The following is a 15,626-nucleotide window of genomic DNA, read 5'->3' as shown; positions in this document are numbered from 1 at the left end:
AATAAACAGCCCACACCACAGAAAGCTGCCAGGAGTTGGTGTTTTGTTCAGATGTCCTGTTCTGCTGAGTGAGTGTGTATATGCATACACTCCTGCCGGTAAAACAATACAGCTGCTCTGTCCTAAAAAGAACAAAGCCGTTCACACATCCGAGTCTGTAGTAGGTCAACTAAATAACTGGTTTTGGCAACAAATCATGTTTCATAAACTTAGAAATATTCAGGAATTATTGGCCATTGGTAGCCTCTGTATTTATGTGCAGTTACATACAGAAACATAACTGTTTGTATGGAGTTTGGTATATAATTTAAGGTTATTTCATGTTCTTAAATCACAAATTTAAACTTTAAAAATCAGTTTTTACTGGATTGCCATAAAAAAAAAAATGATCGTAAACTTGAAGCTCGAAGTTCATATTTGACCCCTTGAGTTTGCACCATCCAATATAATATCATTATCAAATTACACAAAATCCAATACAGGAAAGTTCTCAGTTATACCCTAAAGTTGTTTCATTAAGCTAATTTTATTTTAGATTTATAAATAGACAATTATGGAAAAAAATGTTGTCGCTGGGTACTTTTCATGAGAAACAGATCAATATCCTGAATTTATATATTTAAATGACTCCATTCTAAATCCATCCTGTAGTTATAATGCAAAGCACCTTTAAATCCGTGCTCTCTTCATCCCATTTCCTGTTGTTCAACTTACAAAATAAATGCCACTAATGCCACAAAATAATCAAGTTACATAGGAGTAAACAAAGCAAATGGAAATATCACAAATTTCCCATTTATCTTCACAGGATGTCTTCTTTATAGGTTCTTCAGGAATTGTGAGGTTTCTAAAAAAATAGACTTTGGCAACATTTTCACTCACTTTCTGTCCATTTTCAGCACATTTCACACGATATATAATATATGTTTGCTAGTTTAGTTGGATCTTCAGGGATTTGCTGCCTTCAGGCTGGTGGATGAAATCAATAGGTAATTTGCTCACACAAAATCCGAAATTGCATCTGGATTCATTGGTCCTGTTTAATACTTTCCCTGCAATCTACAACTGAACAGGGAGGCTCATCTCCTAATTTCAGATGATATGTGGTGTACAGTCTGTCCTCTTGTTTGCAGCCCTCCCTGCTTTAGCCTTTTTTTTGTTCCTCAGATGTCATTTGTTCAGATGTTTGCTAAATGTGTATTGATGAACTGTATTCCCACTCTTTCCTGGTCTACCACTTTAGCCAATATTGGCTGTCTCTTTGAAAACAGCAGAGAAAAATGAAATCAATGTGGAAAAGCATCATAGTTTTCTCCCTCAGGATACAGTCTCAAACAGCCGCTGCAGATATCGATATTTGTCACAATCAGAACTCTCGCAAAGAAAAGCTAATAATGGTCCTTGAGAGGGAATCTGTAAGTAAAACAAATCTTTCATTCAGTCCCATAAAAGATTTGTGATCCCTTCCCGAAAGTGTTTGCTTTTTTTTTTTACCACTTTAGCTAATTTTGGTGCATCTCGGTAAGTTAGAGTATCATCAAAGAAATTATCACTTTAGTTAATAAAATTTAACCAAACCTTCTGTATCTTTACTGTGATGTACTGAAGCTGGAGGACATGTGGCATTTGTAGTAACATCTATTAGAAACACAAATTAGTAAAGCTTTCAACACATAGAAGATAATATGTCAGGCATCAATACATGTCGGGTTCTTGGTGTGAAAGTCCTGTACATTCTGCCATTAGAGTTCTTCGATTAGATTCAAACGTTTCTAGGGATGACACATTTACTGATTTCACCCACCCAGACCTTAGCAGCTACTTAAATGATAAAATATGGAACTATTCAGGTGTGATACTCAAGGCGTGAACTGACAGATGGCTGAATGTAGTTGTTTGGAAGGATCCAAGCTACAGATGGTATGAGAGTGTGTTGACTTATTAGGCTTAGCCCAGCTAAGCAACCACAAACATGAGTTTATTAAAGATCAGTGTTGTAGAAGTTCAGACTTACTGAAAACTACTTCTAAGTTCAGGTCATTGAACCATATGTTCATGGTTCATTACCTAAACAAACTGAGGTAGGTTCACAGTCCTGATTTGAATTAGTTCAAATTCACCTCTTATTTATATTTGTTTAGTTTGCTCCTTTTATCTTTCTCACACATTTTAGGACTCCCCTACCCTATCTCACATATTTTGATGTTTTAACTTTCAAATTTCTATAAACGTTAGCCCATCGAGACTTGCTGCCACCCAACCAGGTGATGTTTCTAGTTCTGTTAAAACGCTTCACCTGATAAAATCTTTACTCACATAATTTAAAAACACCTGCGGTATTTCTTGCTGTACTGAACTCAGACGCTCGGAGATGTGCATGTTTGTGCACATCATGTCAAGAATGCACCAACACAAAATGATAGCAAAGCTCAAAGCAACAGCCTGACCAGCAGAAAAAACAGAAATGTTTCCCTTTTTTCATAAATCCATTTAGCCTTTTCATTTTGGTTTGTTGTGCAGGAAATTATGGAATGGCAGGTTCTGTTACTCCTTCTGATTATATGTTCAGCTGTCTGCAGAGTAAAAATAAACCATTTTGTGGATTTTAGTGGGAAATGTCATGCTTTAACTAGAGCCACTAGATGATTATAAAGTATACCAGCAAAAAGCCTTTTACTCTCCACACAGGTGAACATAAATCATTCAATTTCAAGACGTCAGCTGTCCAGGCTCTGTCACTAACACTGATCTACAGCCGGTAACTGTAGCTGCTGATGCAGGGCGTCAACCTCCTTTGCATCAACATCACAATAACAATGAATAAAATATACTTATGACAGTAATTATAAACCAAACCATGGTAAATTTGATGCTTTTTTAGTAGCAGGATTGTTTGAAGCTAGCTTCTCAGTTACATGATTGGTTTATATTTCTGTTTAGTTTTGTTATAGACAGCAAACCTGTTGCATTTTTAAGAAAGGTTGCCATGACTCTCATACCAACCTCTGGCTGGTGACATTATCTACAAAATTCCATTAAGTCAGAGAATAACATTGCATTCTAAATTAATTCAGTTGTGTTCATCTACAAACAAGTGAAGACCAAATATCTGTTGTCGTTTTGTATTTATTCATATTCAGTTAATTACATAAAATAGTCTGAATACAAATAGAAGTTATAAAAATAGGTTTTTCTTACATTCACACCAGTAATTACTGACATAAATATATACTTTGCATACTTTTATACTCACTCAGTTGCCTTAAATTTGCTCAGCAATGGCCTAGTAATTATTTAAAATAAAATCCAATCTTCCCAGGTATCGTGGATATGGGAACCAGTTGATGGCCAAAGGGACAACATTGCCGTTTACCACCCAATCTATGGACAAAGTTTTCCCAATATGGCCTTTAGGGATCGAGTTGTCTTTCTCCACAACGATCTGAAGATCCCATCCATAAGGATTAATGACCTCCGCATGTCCGATGCTGGGCGATACACCTGCGAATACGCCACCTACCCGTCTGGAAATGAGCAGGGCACCACCACGCTCATAATGCTTGGTGAGTATTAGAAACCCAGTCAGTGTAACAGGAACATGTGTTTGTACTGTTCAGTTATGGATAAATATTCTTAAGGGCCATGTGTGAATGATTAAATTCATCCACATTACTTGTACTTTTTAAATCAGAGATGGAGTGAAGCTTTAAAGAGGCTTTCAAAAACTCCTCTTATTGTTCAGCTTTCCTCTCCACCATATGCTTATCTACGGTTTTTACAACAAAAAGGTTCCCCATGGACCTAAAGTCTTAGAAGGCTAAATTTAAAGCCCTGCCAAATATTCTCAGGATTTATCCTGATAACACATTGCATAAAATATAAGAAAGATTTCCTGGAAACACTTTTGATTCGACTTTTGGGGTTTTCTAACTCTGTCAGTATGTAAAAGAAGGCTCACAGGTAATTTAGGTAAATGTGTTGATGTGATATGATCAGAGCGTAATTTGGAAGATAAGATAACCTCCAGGTGTCTTATTGCAGAAGTTCCTGCAGTATCACCTTAGCAATGTTTTCATTAAAGACGTTTTAGTGATATATTCACAGAGACTGCAGGGATTAACTTTCACCGGCATGTTCTTCTCCTTTCTATACAGATTTATAAAACTTGTATGGTGTTATTTGTGCCAGAAACAAATGTATTCATATGTGTTCTTCTGTTTTTGGAGCAGTCTGTCAAACATTACAACTTGTGCATGGAATAAATAAATGCTTCAGTAGCCTTTTTTTTTTTTTTTGCACAGGGATCATAAGTCTTCTGATGAGATTTCTTCTACTTTTTAAAGGAAGAGTAAAGATATTTTACATAAAACATATATTCTTTTGTTGTTTAGTATGAAACCCTAATATGACAGCAAAACAAAAAGTTAAATGTTAAGAACAAAGCAAACAATGGCACAGTAAAACCTTCTCATTCCAGACTGGGAGTTGCCTTTACTACACTTCATGCCCCAATCAAGCATAATATTATAGCTGCCTGCCTGATGTCGTTTTGGTCCCCCTTCTGCTGCCAAAACAGCCTAGACCTGTTAAGGTGTGGAAGCCTCTAGACTCCTGAAGGTGTGCTATGGTATCTGACACCAACATGTTAGCCGCAGAACCTTCCTTCTGGGTACAAATAATCAAGTCGCTACATGGATACAATGCCACTGCTTCTTGCAGCGCTCCACCAGCGACTGATATGATGCCACCTTGAAAACAAACCACGATGGCATTGCTGCAGAGGCTTAGTGCATGCCCCGCATCCTCTGGGGGAAGCCTCACAGGCTATTATGTGTAATGTGTTGTCAACCACGTTTTTAATACGTCCCAGAAGACTTCTTCAAAACACTGCAAGAATATCAGTGTTGTAGATGATTATGTATTTATTTTTTATTTAAACATTGTAGCATTGTGTTCACCTAATATGAAGGCACCCTAATAACTCTTAGTAGCACTTTATGTTAAGGGTCACATTAATCGTTAATTAGCTGCCCATTATTATTATTCCTTACATTAATTGTTCGCCATTCATTATTAAGCACTGCTTCTTTTAACTGACCTATTTCTACAAGTAATAGTTTTCCCAAAGTAGGCAGTTAACTGTGGTCTGTTTATAGTGAATAAGCGATTATTATATATTATCTCAAATCTTAAACTCAGCTCAATATGTGGCTTAGAAAGGATTAATATAAGGTGGGAGGGGTTAATATTACCAACAATTATCTTTTATTCTTAAAAACAGCTGATCTGATATTGCAAAACTAGAATGTTGACATCTGCTGACTTTTTCTTTGGGTGATAAAGGGGGAAGCACATTTGTGTGCTCAAAATAACTTCACCAAATGTAAAAAAAGAGTGGACTCTATATTTGGGAAGTGGATAATTGCAATTAAGACTTCTAAATAATTAATTATGAGCAAAAAGGAAACATTGATCACTCATTAAGGATTGACTGATTGTCACTGGGTACTATTAGCAGTTGTGGTTTTGTGTTTTGTTAAATTAAGATCAGATTTAATATGCAACAATCTCTCTCATTACCTTTTACAGACAACAATTAGCTGACTCTTTGGACAAAACTCTTAGTATTTGTCAAGTGTAGCATTGTGTCAATTCCAGTATTAAACAAGAACTAAATAATCACTAATTAAGAATTTATGTTTCCCTAATATAAATAATAGGAAGACAGTTGATAGGTAACTTATGTTTGCAAAATTACAGTGTTACCTTTTTACAGCAAAGTCAGTACACAGTACTTACAGAGAATTTCTTTATTTTCAGTACAAGCTTACTAAAATTGTTCATTGTTCGTTTATTACAGTTATGTACATTCAATTAAAAAAACTGTCTTGCTCAGATAATCTAGCTGTAAAGTGACCTTGATTTTCCTGAAAGACGTTTTTAAATACAATTTTGTATTGTTGTTATTAAAATTTTCAGAAACTGGATCTAGTCCCCATCCTGACTGTATAATACTCCTTTAACAGGAAGCAACTTCCAGCTGAATCATCCTTACATGGGCAACCACATGAGAACAAACTTTTTAGTGGGCATGGCAGGAAATGGACAAGAACTAGGACAGAAAATTTAACAGGAGAGGTTAACGACATGCACGAAGCAGTCGACCAGGAACACCTGCTAGAAATGAAAAAGCACAAGTTTAAAATAATGACAAAAATGACATGAGGTTTCCTATAGCAGAATAACTAAAGGGATGGTTCAGGGTCAGCACAGTCAGCCCAATTATAAGCTCCATTATAAAGGGTAGTACTTGGTAACCAAGGGATAGAGGATGTATGCTTTAAAGACTGAAGGTAGGGGCGGTTTATGGGTTTTTAACAATTTCAAAACCCTCAGTGCCTTTTGAAGTTAGGTTTGTGAAAGCAGATATAGTGCATTTGAACATGTAAACCGAACATTATGTGTTGAAGAGCAAAGTATAAAATTGTAATCATTGGTCCAATGTTAGCTTTTACCCTTTGCATTGTCAGTTTTCAGCGGACCTCAAAGTAGCAAACACTTAAATCCAATGATGGAAATAGTAGAAAAATGCAACTGAAGCTGCCGTCTTTGTGGCTTAAACTGAGTGGGTGTTAAAAGGCAACACATTCGTTTTGTAATCTGAGATGGCTGGTGGTATTTATCCATTTGCCTTGTCCAAAAAAATATTATGCTGGTTTTTTTTCTTCCCACAGTCAAAAGACCTGAGGAGGTTTCATGTTTAAACACGAAACTGCTCATTTGATTGTTCCACTAAAGTGCAGCATCCACACATTAGAAATTAGTCCTGGAAGAACAAAAGCCTCATACATTCAGCACTCGCTGCAGAAACAGACGCTTTAACATAATAGACTCAGAACTGAATAGACAGAGCAGTTTAATATTCTCAAGATGCCTGATGCTTTTATTCATCACTTGTTCTGCAGGGTGAGAAGGGATTTTTAAATTCTTGTTTTCTGTTTTGTTGGTTTATTTTACAAAGGAACATATTATTAGACATTACTGTCACTGAACCAGACGGTGAAAAGGCTGTTTTTCTCTAGTAAGCAGGTAGACGAAAAGATAATTTTTAAATTGGGGCTGTGAACAAATTCTTAACTAATGTTTTGACATATTTTACATGATACAACACAGTAGCAAGTAAATAAAGCAGACTAAACATGTCCTGCTTTAGGTCAGTTACGATTACTATGTTATGTTACTATGTTATGTTATGTTTTGGATGTTCTTCCTCAAGCTTCTCACAATACGTTTCTAGGATTTTGGCTGGTTGGCCATGTGGTATTAGTTTTGTCATGTGACAGTGATAGTGATGCAGGGCAGGATTGTGGGGGGGAACTAAAGCAGAGAAACAATGTCAGCAGTGTGGTCATTTTTCTGCAGTATGGAACGCTAAGCAAATTCAAATAATATCAGTAAATATCGACAATATTAAAATCGGATATTGATATTGGCCCAGATTTTCATATTAGTGCGTCCCTAATTACCAATTAAAAACTTGGTTTATTGGTACATTTTATCATTTTAGCTGCATCAAATACTTTTTAAAATCATACAGAGCAAGAATGCTGCTTTATGTGACACACAGTGCTCTTCTGGCTTAGTTTTAAATCAAACTATTTTTAACATTGACTTCATACAGATCCCCATTTTATCCTAAACTTAAAGGGCACTTTTCCCATAATGCAGAAAATGAAAGAAAACATGTTCGTATTGAAGGAATTAGGCGGTAATTTACATGATAATTGGATTAAAGACGTGATAAAAGACAATTGTGACACAAAAAAAGCATATTTCGATGTAAAATTTTGCACGTCCAAAGTCTGAAATGTCAGACGGAAATGATGTCAAAGGGGAAGTCTCTTGTCATTTATTGTGTGAGCATCAATGACAAATGGTTCAGATAGAAGCCAAGTCGCGTTCAAAACATCGTTAATATGGTGAAATGGTGCATTGCTGGTGGTGGCAGCAATACTATGACAGCAGCCGTTAGTCTACACTACTTTCCTGAAGCCAAGAGGATCAGAGCTGCCTGGATCAGAGCTGGAAAACTGACGAGGGACAGATGAGCAGATCCCACCAAGCATAGCTAGTTGTGATTTTTCTGCAAACTGCTTCGAACAAGAAACCTCTGATTTTGCAAGAGAAATAATGTCTACCTGACAAAGGAGAATGTTGAAGCAGATGATGAAGTCACGCTCTGATGTGAAAAGATCGCCAAAGAAAAGGTTGTTGCTGCTGTTTCTAAACGGATCAAGGCTCAGCAGGTAAGAACACTTCCTTGTTACAAAAGTACATTTAGATATAGTTACTGTTAAGAATTTAAAATCCGAAATTATTATTTTTATTATTAATAATAATCCAAAATTATTATTATTAAAATAAAATTAATTATACAGGCATACAATATATTTAAACAAATGTTTTTCTAAAGATTCTGATATAAAGTAAAAAAACACTGACCTACCAGGTAGTGTCTTCAGATCTTGAGTCATCCCTTGTGTCTGCTGCTGCTGTTCCATGCTGCTCACTTCGCCTCCGGTTGTTTCACTCGGTGCCGTATATATACTGTAACCATGGATTTTATTCTGTATCTGCTCTGGTCCGGTCCACTGCAAAGACCAGAGGAGCTCCAAGAACCATATGCAGATTGCGCAACAAAAGCCAGTGATAAATGCGGTAGTAAGTCCAAAGCAACTCATTCTGTGGAAGTTAAACTGCTTAATTTTTCATTTTAAGCATCCAGATATTTTCATGTGTTTTGTTCTACAATGGGTTAGTACACTGAGTGCAGCGAAGCTACGCTCACCGGCCACTTTATTAGGTACACCTGTCCAACTGCTCGTTAACGCACATTTCTAATCAGTCAATCACATGGCGGCAACTGAACGCATTTAGGCATGTAGACATGGTCAAGATGATCTGCTGCAGTTCAGACCGAGCATCAGAATGGGGAAGAAAGGTGATTTAAGTGACTTTGAACATGGCATGGTTGTTGGTGCCAGACGGACTGGTCTGAGTATTTCAGAAACTGCTGAGCTACTGGGATTTTCACGCACTACCATCAGAGAAAGGTCCTAAAAAGAGAAAATATCCAGTGAGCGGCAGTTCTGTGGGGCTTGTTGATGCTAGAGGTCAGGGGAGAATGGCCAGACTGGTTTGAGCTGATAGAAAGGCAACAGTAACTCAAATAACCACTCGTTACAACCAAGGCATGCAGAAGAACTTCTCTGAATGCACAACACGTTGAACCTTGAGGTGGATTGGCTACACCTGCAGAAGACCACACCGGGTGCCACTGCTTTCAGCTAAGAACAGGAAACTGGGGCTACAATTCGCACAGGCACACCAAAATTGGACAATAGAAGATTGGAAAAACGTTGCCTGGTCTGATGAGTCTCGATTTCTGCTGCGATATTCGGATGGTAGGGTCAGAATTTGGCGTCAACAACATGAAAGCATAGATCCATCCTGCCTTGTATCAATGGTTCAGGCTGGTGGTGGTGGTGTAATGATGTGGGGGATATGTTCTTGGCACACCTTGGGCCCCTTAGTACCAATTGAGCATCGTGTCAACGCCACAGCCTACCTGAGTATTGTTGCTGACCATGTCCATCCCTTTATGACCGCAGTGTACCTACCCATCTTCTGATGGTTACTTCCAGCAGGATAATGTGCCATGTCATAAAGCACGAATCATCTCAGACTGGTTTCTTGAACATAACAATGAGTTCACTGGACTCAAATGACCTCCACAGCCACCAGATCTCAATCCAATAGAGCACCTTTGGGATGTGGTGGAACGGGAGATTCACATCATGGATGTGCAGCCGACAAATCTGCAGCATCTGTGTGATGCTATCATGTCAATATGGACCAAACTCTCTGAGGAATGTTTCCAGTACCTTGTTCACTCTATGCCACGAAGGATTAAGGCAGTTCTGAAGGCAAAAGGGGGTCCAACCCGGTACTAGCGAGGTGTACCTAATAAAGTGGCCGGTGAGTGTATATTTGTTGCTTAATTTGGTGCATTTCATGTTTAATTGTTCGGTTTATAATACTTTAGTTAACCCAGTAACTGATCTTATTGATCTAATGTTAACAACTGCTAATATATTTATATATATGTATATATATAAATATATGTGTGTATTTATTAATATAGCGAGATCTAGTCTGTCTTTAGTGAATAATTTTGAAAATCCAGATGTTGTGCTGGCTCTGTTTTCTTGGTGGTGCGGTATTATTCACGCATATTGCTCTGGCATCCGCCAAAAATAGACTCTGGTCAAACTGGATGGCCATCCGCACGCCGCAACACTTGTGCTCTGCAATTTGATAAAAGCTGACTTTCTTCTCCTGACTCTGCTTCGTGTCTCTGTGATAGTGACTGAAATATATCTAATGAAATGTTGTCTGAGTTGCTGGCCATTGTAACAGCAGTCAGTTCATCTGTCATAAAAGAGCGCAACAAAATCGCAAAGGAGTAGTCTGGAAATGCCTTTTTAGTTAAATTTATGACCATATATTTCAACAACTATTCATTTCAGTGGCATGAATGTACTTTTAAAAATATTTTATCAATGTTTCTTTTCCATAAATGTAATTTGATTTATCATGAAAATGTCACAGGCATATTAGGTTAATGCACAGTTGGCAACCTGGTTTCAACGGGTGTTGCAGTTGGTCTTTGGGCTTAAAGCTTAGAAATTACAACTTCCAAGTCCAAATCATTTGCATCTAAAGTCCCCCTAAACTTCTAGTTAAACTGGGAAGGAGCTTTGAAGGATAATAAAGCAGCGGTTATCTTTTTTGCCTCACACCAAGCTGCTCCCGGTGCTCCTATCCCAGCTTGGGTCTGTCTTTTTAACCCAAGCTGGGATTTAACATTTTCCCCCTTATTTACCTATAGTTAAACAGATTTTCTTTTAAATTTGTGTAAATTTACACTTGACGAGGTGTCTTGGTGAACTTTACTTGCCTTTGGCTCATTGACCATTGTAGAAGAGCACCAGCAAGCACCGGCAAACACTTACTAAAGACCCTGCACAGAAAAAAAGGGATGGATGAAGGTGTTGAACTTTATAGTAAAACGCCTAAAGTAAGCAACACAAGCAGATCAGTACAATTTTCTGATTCAGTTTTTAGCCTTTTTTTTTTGGTGTAGGGTATAGGTATAGGGGTCTAGGGGGTAGAGCTATCTGTCCCAGAGAACTAAGTCTAGAGAAGATGCATCATTTGTGGTTCTGGAAAGGAACATGGAGATGTATTCTGGCTGGTGCACAGAAAGATCTGGGCTAAGCCTACTAACTGCTGTCTCTGTTGGCACAAAGAGGAAGCAGACTGGGAAATACCTGCTGGAAAGCTCAGTTGTCTTTTTGTGTGGATCTGAGATGGTGCCAAACTCCCTGACACTGAACCTGGCTCGAGTGAAAGCATTTGGCAAACCCAATACCTTGAAGTCACTGGAGAACAGTCATATTCTATCTTCTTAGAAATACAATCCATATGAGCCAATCACATTAAACCTTATTGAATCCACAGTAGCTGGAAGCCAATCATATTACATCATATTGGATATTGAACCATGGGCCCTCAGATTGTATCACAACTTATTTTAGTATGAATACATAATCCTAACAGCACTTATTCGTTACAGCAGAACAGTCAGCCAATCCTGTTAGCTCCTATTGGAGTCTGAATTAAAAAAAATCTCTGGCATGGCAGTGATTGATGGCTTGGATGGGGACCATACATAATAAGTGGCAACCAAATATATTGCATCTTATTGGATTTAGTGAAGCCAGCAGGACAGAAATATGATTGCAGGTGAGGACAAGTGGAGTACATCAGGGGTCCGTTATATGTGTTCATGCAGCCTCACTGTTTCAGAAGAGAAGAGGGTCTTCATCTACATGTAGAGGATGGAGGCAAAGGACATTAAAATGAAAAAAACTGGGAATTTATTATTATAAAATATAGTGGAGCTGACCTCATTAGGGGGGGGGTGTAATATTTCTTTTTCTGGTAAATTCTTTTGAAAACGACTGTTTGGATTTATTTGTTTGGATTTACTATAAGCTGAATGTTTGTGTGACAAACTTTTCCCCCCAAAACAGAAGCGTTTAGTTATAGTTGTGCACAAATCTCAATTGGCTACATATTTAGCATCTCTGGAAACTCATAATGTGAAAGTGGTGTTATGTATATATACTGATAAGGCATAACATTATGACCACTGAAAGGGGAAATGATTAGATTGTATCCCTCCTTCATGGCACCTGGTGGTAGGCGTGATATATTAGGCAGCCAGTGGACAATTTCTCTTTAAAGTTGATGTGTTGGAAGCAGCTGTGGCAAGACCACATCATTAAACCATCTCCAAAACTGCAGCTCCTGTGAGGGCTTCTCAGTGTCCATTGGTCAGGATCTCAAAGTGGCTCAAGGAAGAAACAATGGTAACCCAGCAACAGGGTCATTGGTGGCCAAGGACCATTAATGGACATGGCATGCATCAGTTTGTCATGGTAGCTGACCAGTCAGGGGGGAAACAGTATTCCCTGGGGATTGTGGCCTCCTTCAGCCGAATAATGGGTTCTGTCACATTGCAGGAATGGTTCAGGTATGGTTTTTGGAGCACAACAATAGGTTTGAGGTGTTGACTTAGTCTCTAAAGTCCCCAGCTCTCAATTCAGTGGGGCATCTTTGTGATAGACTGAACAATCAAGCTAGATCCAAGGCCCACTTCTCGAATTACTGGATTTCAGGATCTGCTGCCAAAATCTTGGTGCCAGACACCACAGCACACCTTTAGTGACTAAGTGAAGTCTGTGTCTCGACAGGTCAGGGCTGTTTTGGAAGCAAAATGGGGACTGACACTAGTATGGCTGCATGACTTCAGGAAGAGTTTTATTTGCAGTAACAATGTTGATTATGACTAACATTCATTTTCTGGACACTTTTCTTTGTTTAACATAACACAATGTCCCCACCACTCTCCATAAGCAATAGAATCTCAGCCAATAAAAATACTCCTGTTGTGGGCAGTAAGAGAAATTCGAGCCAATTCATGTCCCTAAATAAATTATAGATTTGCAGGAAAATAAAATATTTCAAGTGCTCTGCAAATGAAATATCATTCCAGGCGTTAAATTCAAGCAGTCCTTTGTGATTGTGTCAGAATCTGCCTGTTAGGTTTTGGGTTTGAGTTCTGTTTACCTTTTTTGCACTACCATGTTCTTCAGTTGCTTTATTTTCAGTTTACTCAGGCTTATTAGATTCATTCTGTTTAGTTTTCTGTTACTTCCCTGTTCTCCATGCTCATCTGTGTTAATTAGTCATTCTCCCTCAGTTCTCCAGCATTCACTCTTCCACCAGCTGCGCCTGATTCTCTCCTTGATTACCTCCTCAGTTTATTGGTCCATTTCTCCACTTCCCTCTGTACTTATTCTCTCTGGTTTTCATTGTTTGTCACCGGCTCCTCCTGTATACCACACTGTCTGCTACCTGCTCCTTGTCCATTTGTACTGTCTGGTTATCCTTGTAAGTTTGTTCCTGTTTTTTCTTCTTATTATTAAAGAGAAGCTCTTAAATCCACCATGCTGTTCTGCACGTTGGTCCGACAAAAACTCATTATACGACAAATTGTGATATTGCACAAAGTGAAGTTGCCATCACTGTTATGATTTGCTATACATACCATATATATATATATAATATATATATATATATATTATATATATATTATGATATATATATATATATATGATTGTTCCTCATGGATACATGGATGGATGGATGGATGGATACTTTTATCAAAGGTTAAAATAAAGGAACATTCCCTGTCTCAGTAGTTCACTGACATATTGACTTGGATATGACCTGATTTTTGCAAAACAGCACAACTAAAAGGTGACAACATCATGGTGCTGGTACAGCCATTAGTCATAGCACTTAATTAATTTGCTACATTCACTGGGACAGTTTTCAAAGAGATGACTCCTATCTTGATTTTGGAAAATAAAATTACTAAACACCAAGAAAAGCTTCATTTAACAAAAAATGTCAGAAGAATCAATGCACCAGCAGGTTAAAAGAAATAAAATGGTAACATTCATCTTAGCGTACATCAGAAGGTAAATAGTAAATGGAAGGTAAACAGATGGATCCCTGGAGATAATAAAATGTTTTTGAAGACCAATTACCTTTTAAATGGGTATTCTTTAGGTGCTTTTAATGCCCATGTGACTATTTTCTTTGAGTTTTTGCATCACAATGATGGTAAAAATAATTACCTTTTAGTCACTTGGCACTCAAGCTATCTAAATGAATCTCTGGCCAAATTATTTTATGGGAACATTTCCAGAAGCCAATGTTAAGTTGTCAAAGCATCACACATGCAATAATTACAGGATAAAAGATTTCCATGTTGCATATTCATGTACTGTTATACATTGACGAGGAGTGCAGATGCAAACAGATGCTTTGCATGACAATATCTGTAAATATGTGCAGGAAAGTGTCAGGCTCAGAGGAGAGCTTTATGAACCTGGACAGCTGGTGAGACATGGATTCAAAAGCCGTCGCAAGATCCAGAAGCATGTATTGATTTTTGACAATGCATTCAACAAAGTAGAAAATAACAGAATAAATCACCTGACCGCCCTTCATCACAGCTGCCATGTTTAGACACTAGGAGGGGGAGAAAAGATCAATATGTGCCACTAGCCTGTTTGTTTCATCTCTTCCGAAGACTCAGTCTGTTACCAGACGTCACACTTTGATCAGATTTTCTATTAAAAACCCCAGATGATCCTGTAGTACTACATAATTATTTTTATTTTGCTGAACCAGGCTGAATCTGCAAGGGTCCCATTTACCAGCCAGGCTCATGGATTAGTTTAATCTGATTTGCCAACATATCAGTTTAAATTTTAAGAGCCACACGCTAGCACAAACCACTAACCAAGAGGCATTAGGGGAGTAAATGGTTGAGTTATCATGATGGCACAGGTTCAGGCTGTCTTTACTTGGACAATATCTGTGCTGAGCTGTTTTCTCTACTAAACCAGTGGCTTTATCAATGTTTTACATTTGTAATTGGTGAAATCAGCCTTTACTGATTTGTTCCCTGCTTTGTTGACCCATTTTAACTTTAATTCTGTGTTCAAAATGTTTATTATTCACTCATTATATGGTGTTTAGAATACAGATGGCTGAGCAGTGGATATGAGTATTTACTAATCATGCAGTAAGTATTTCCATTTAACTGTTGCCTTAACTCCAGTACGAAACACTAAGATACACTAAACCTCAGGTTTTTGGACTTCAATAAGTTCTTAAGTAAAAACACATGGTACATAACAAAATTTTATGTACCACTACTCTTTTGCCCCTCCTTGAACTACCACCTTAACGTGGTGAAGGGGTTTGAGTCCTCGAATGATCCTAGAGGCTACATTGTCTGGGGCGTAAATGCCCCTGGTAGGGTCTCCCATGGCAAACAGGCTCTAGGTGATGGGCCAGACAAAGAGCGGTCAAGAACCCCTCATGACAACTATTAAATCGAGGCACATGACGTCGCCCGG

At 38.0% G+C, this 15,626-nt stretch overlaps 1 protein-coding gene across 7 annotated transcripts in view; it reads left to right on the top strand.

The window, feature by feature from the left end:
* The window catches only part of pvrl2l (PVR cell adhesion molecule related 2 like), a 396,229-nt gene that overhangs the window by 172,927 nt on the left and 207,676 nt on the right, over window positions 1–15,626 (top strand). For all 7 annotated transcript variants that reach the window (XM_047383829.1, XM_047383830.1, XM_047383828.1 and 4 more), the window contains one exon: window positions 3,320–3,563. In XM_047383829.1, the coding sequence (XP_047239785.1) occupies window positions 3,320–3,563 (244 nt within the window). The remainder of the gene's footprint in view (window positions 1–3,319; window positions 3,564–15,626) is intronic.

This window comes from Girardinichthys multiradiatus, chromosome 13, assembly GCF_021462225.1.
Source record: "Girardinichthys multiradiatus isolate DD_20200921_A chromosome 13, DD_fGirMul_XY1, whole genome shotgun sequence".
NCBI lineage: Eukaryota > Metazoa > Chordata > Actinopteri > Cyprinodontiformes > Goodeidae > Girardinichthys > Girardinichthys multiradiatus.
Note: the sequence above shows the minus strand (reverse complement) of the source record. Positions and strands in the feature narration are given on the sequence as shown.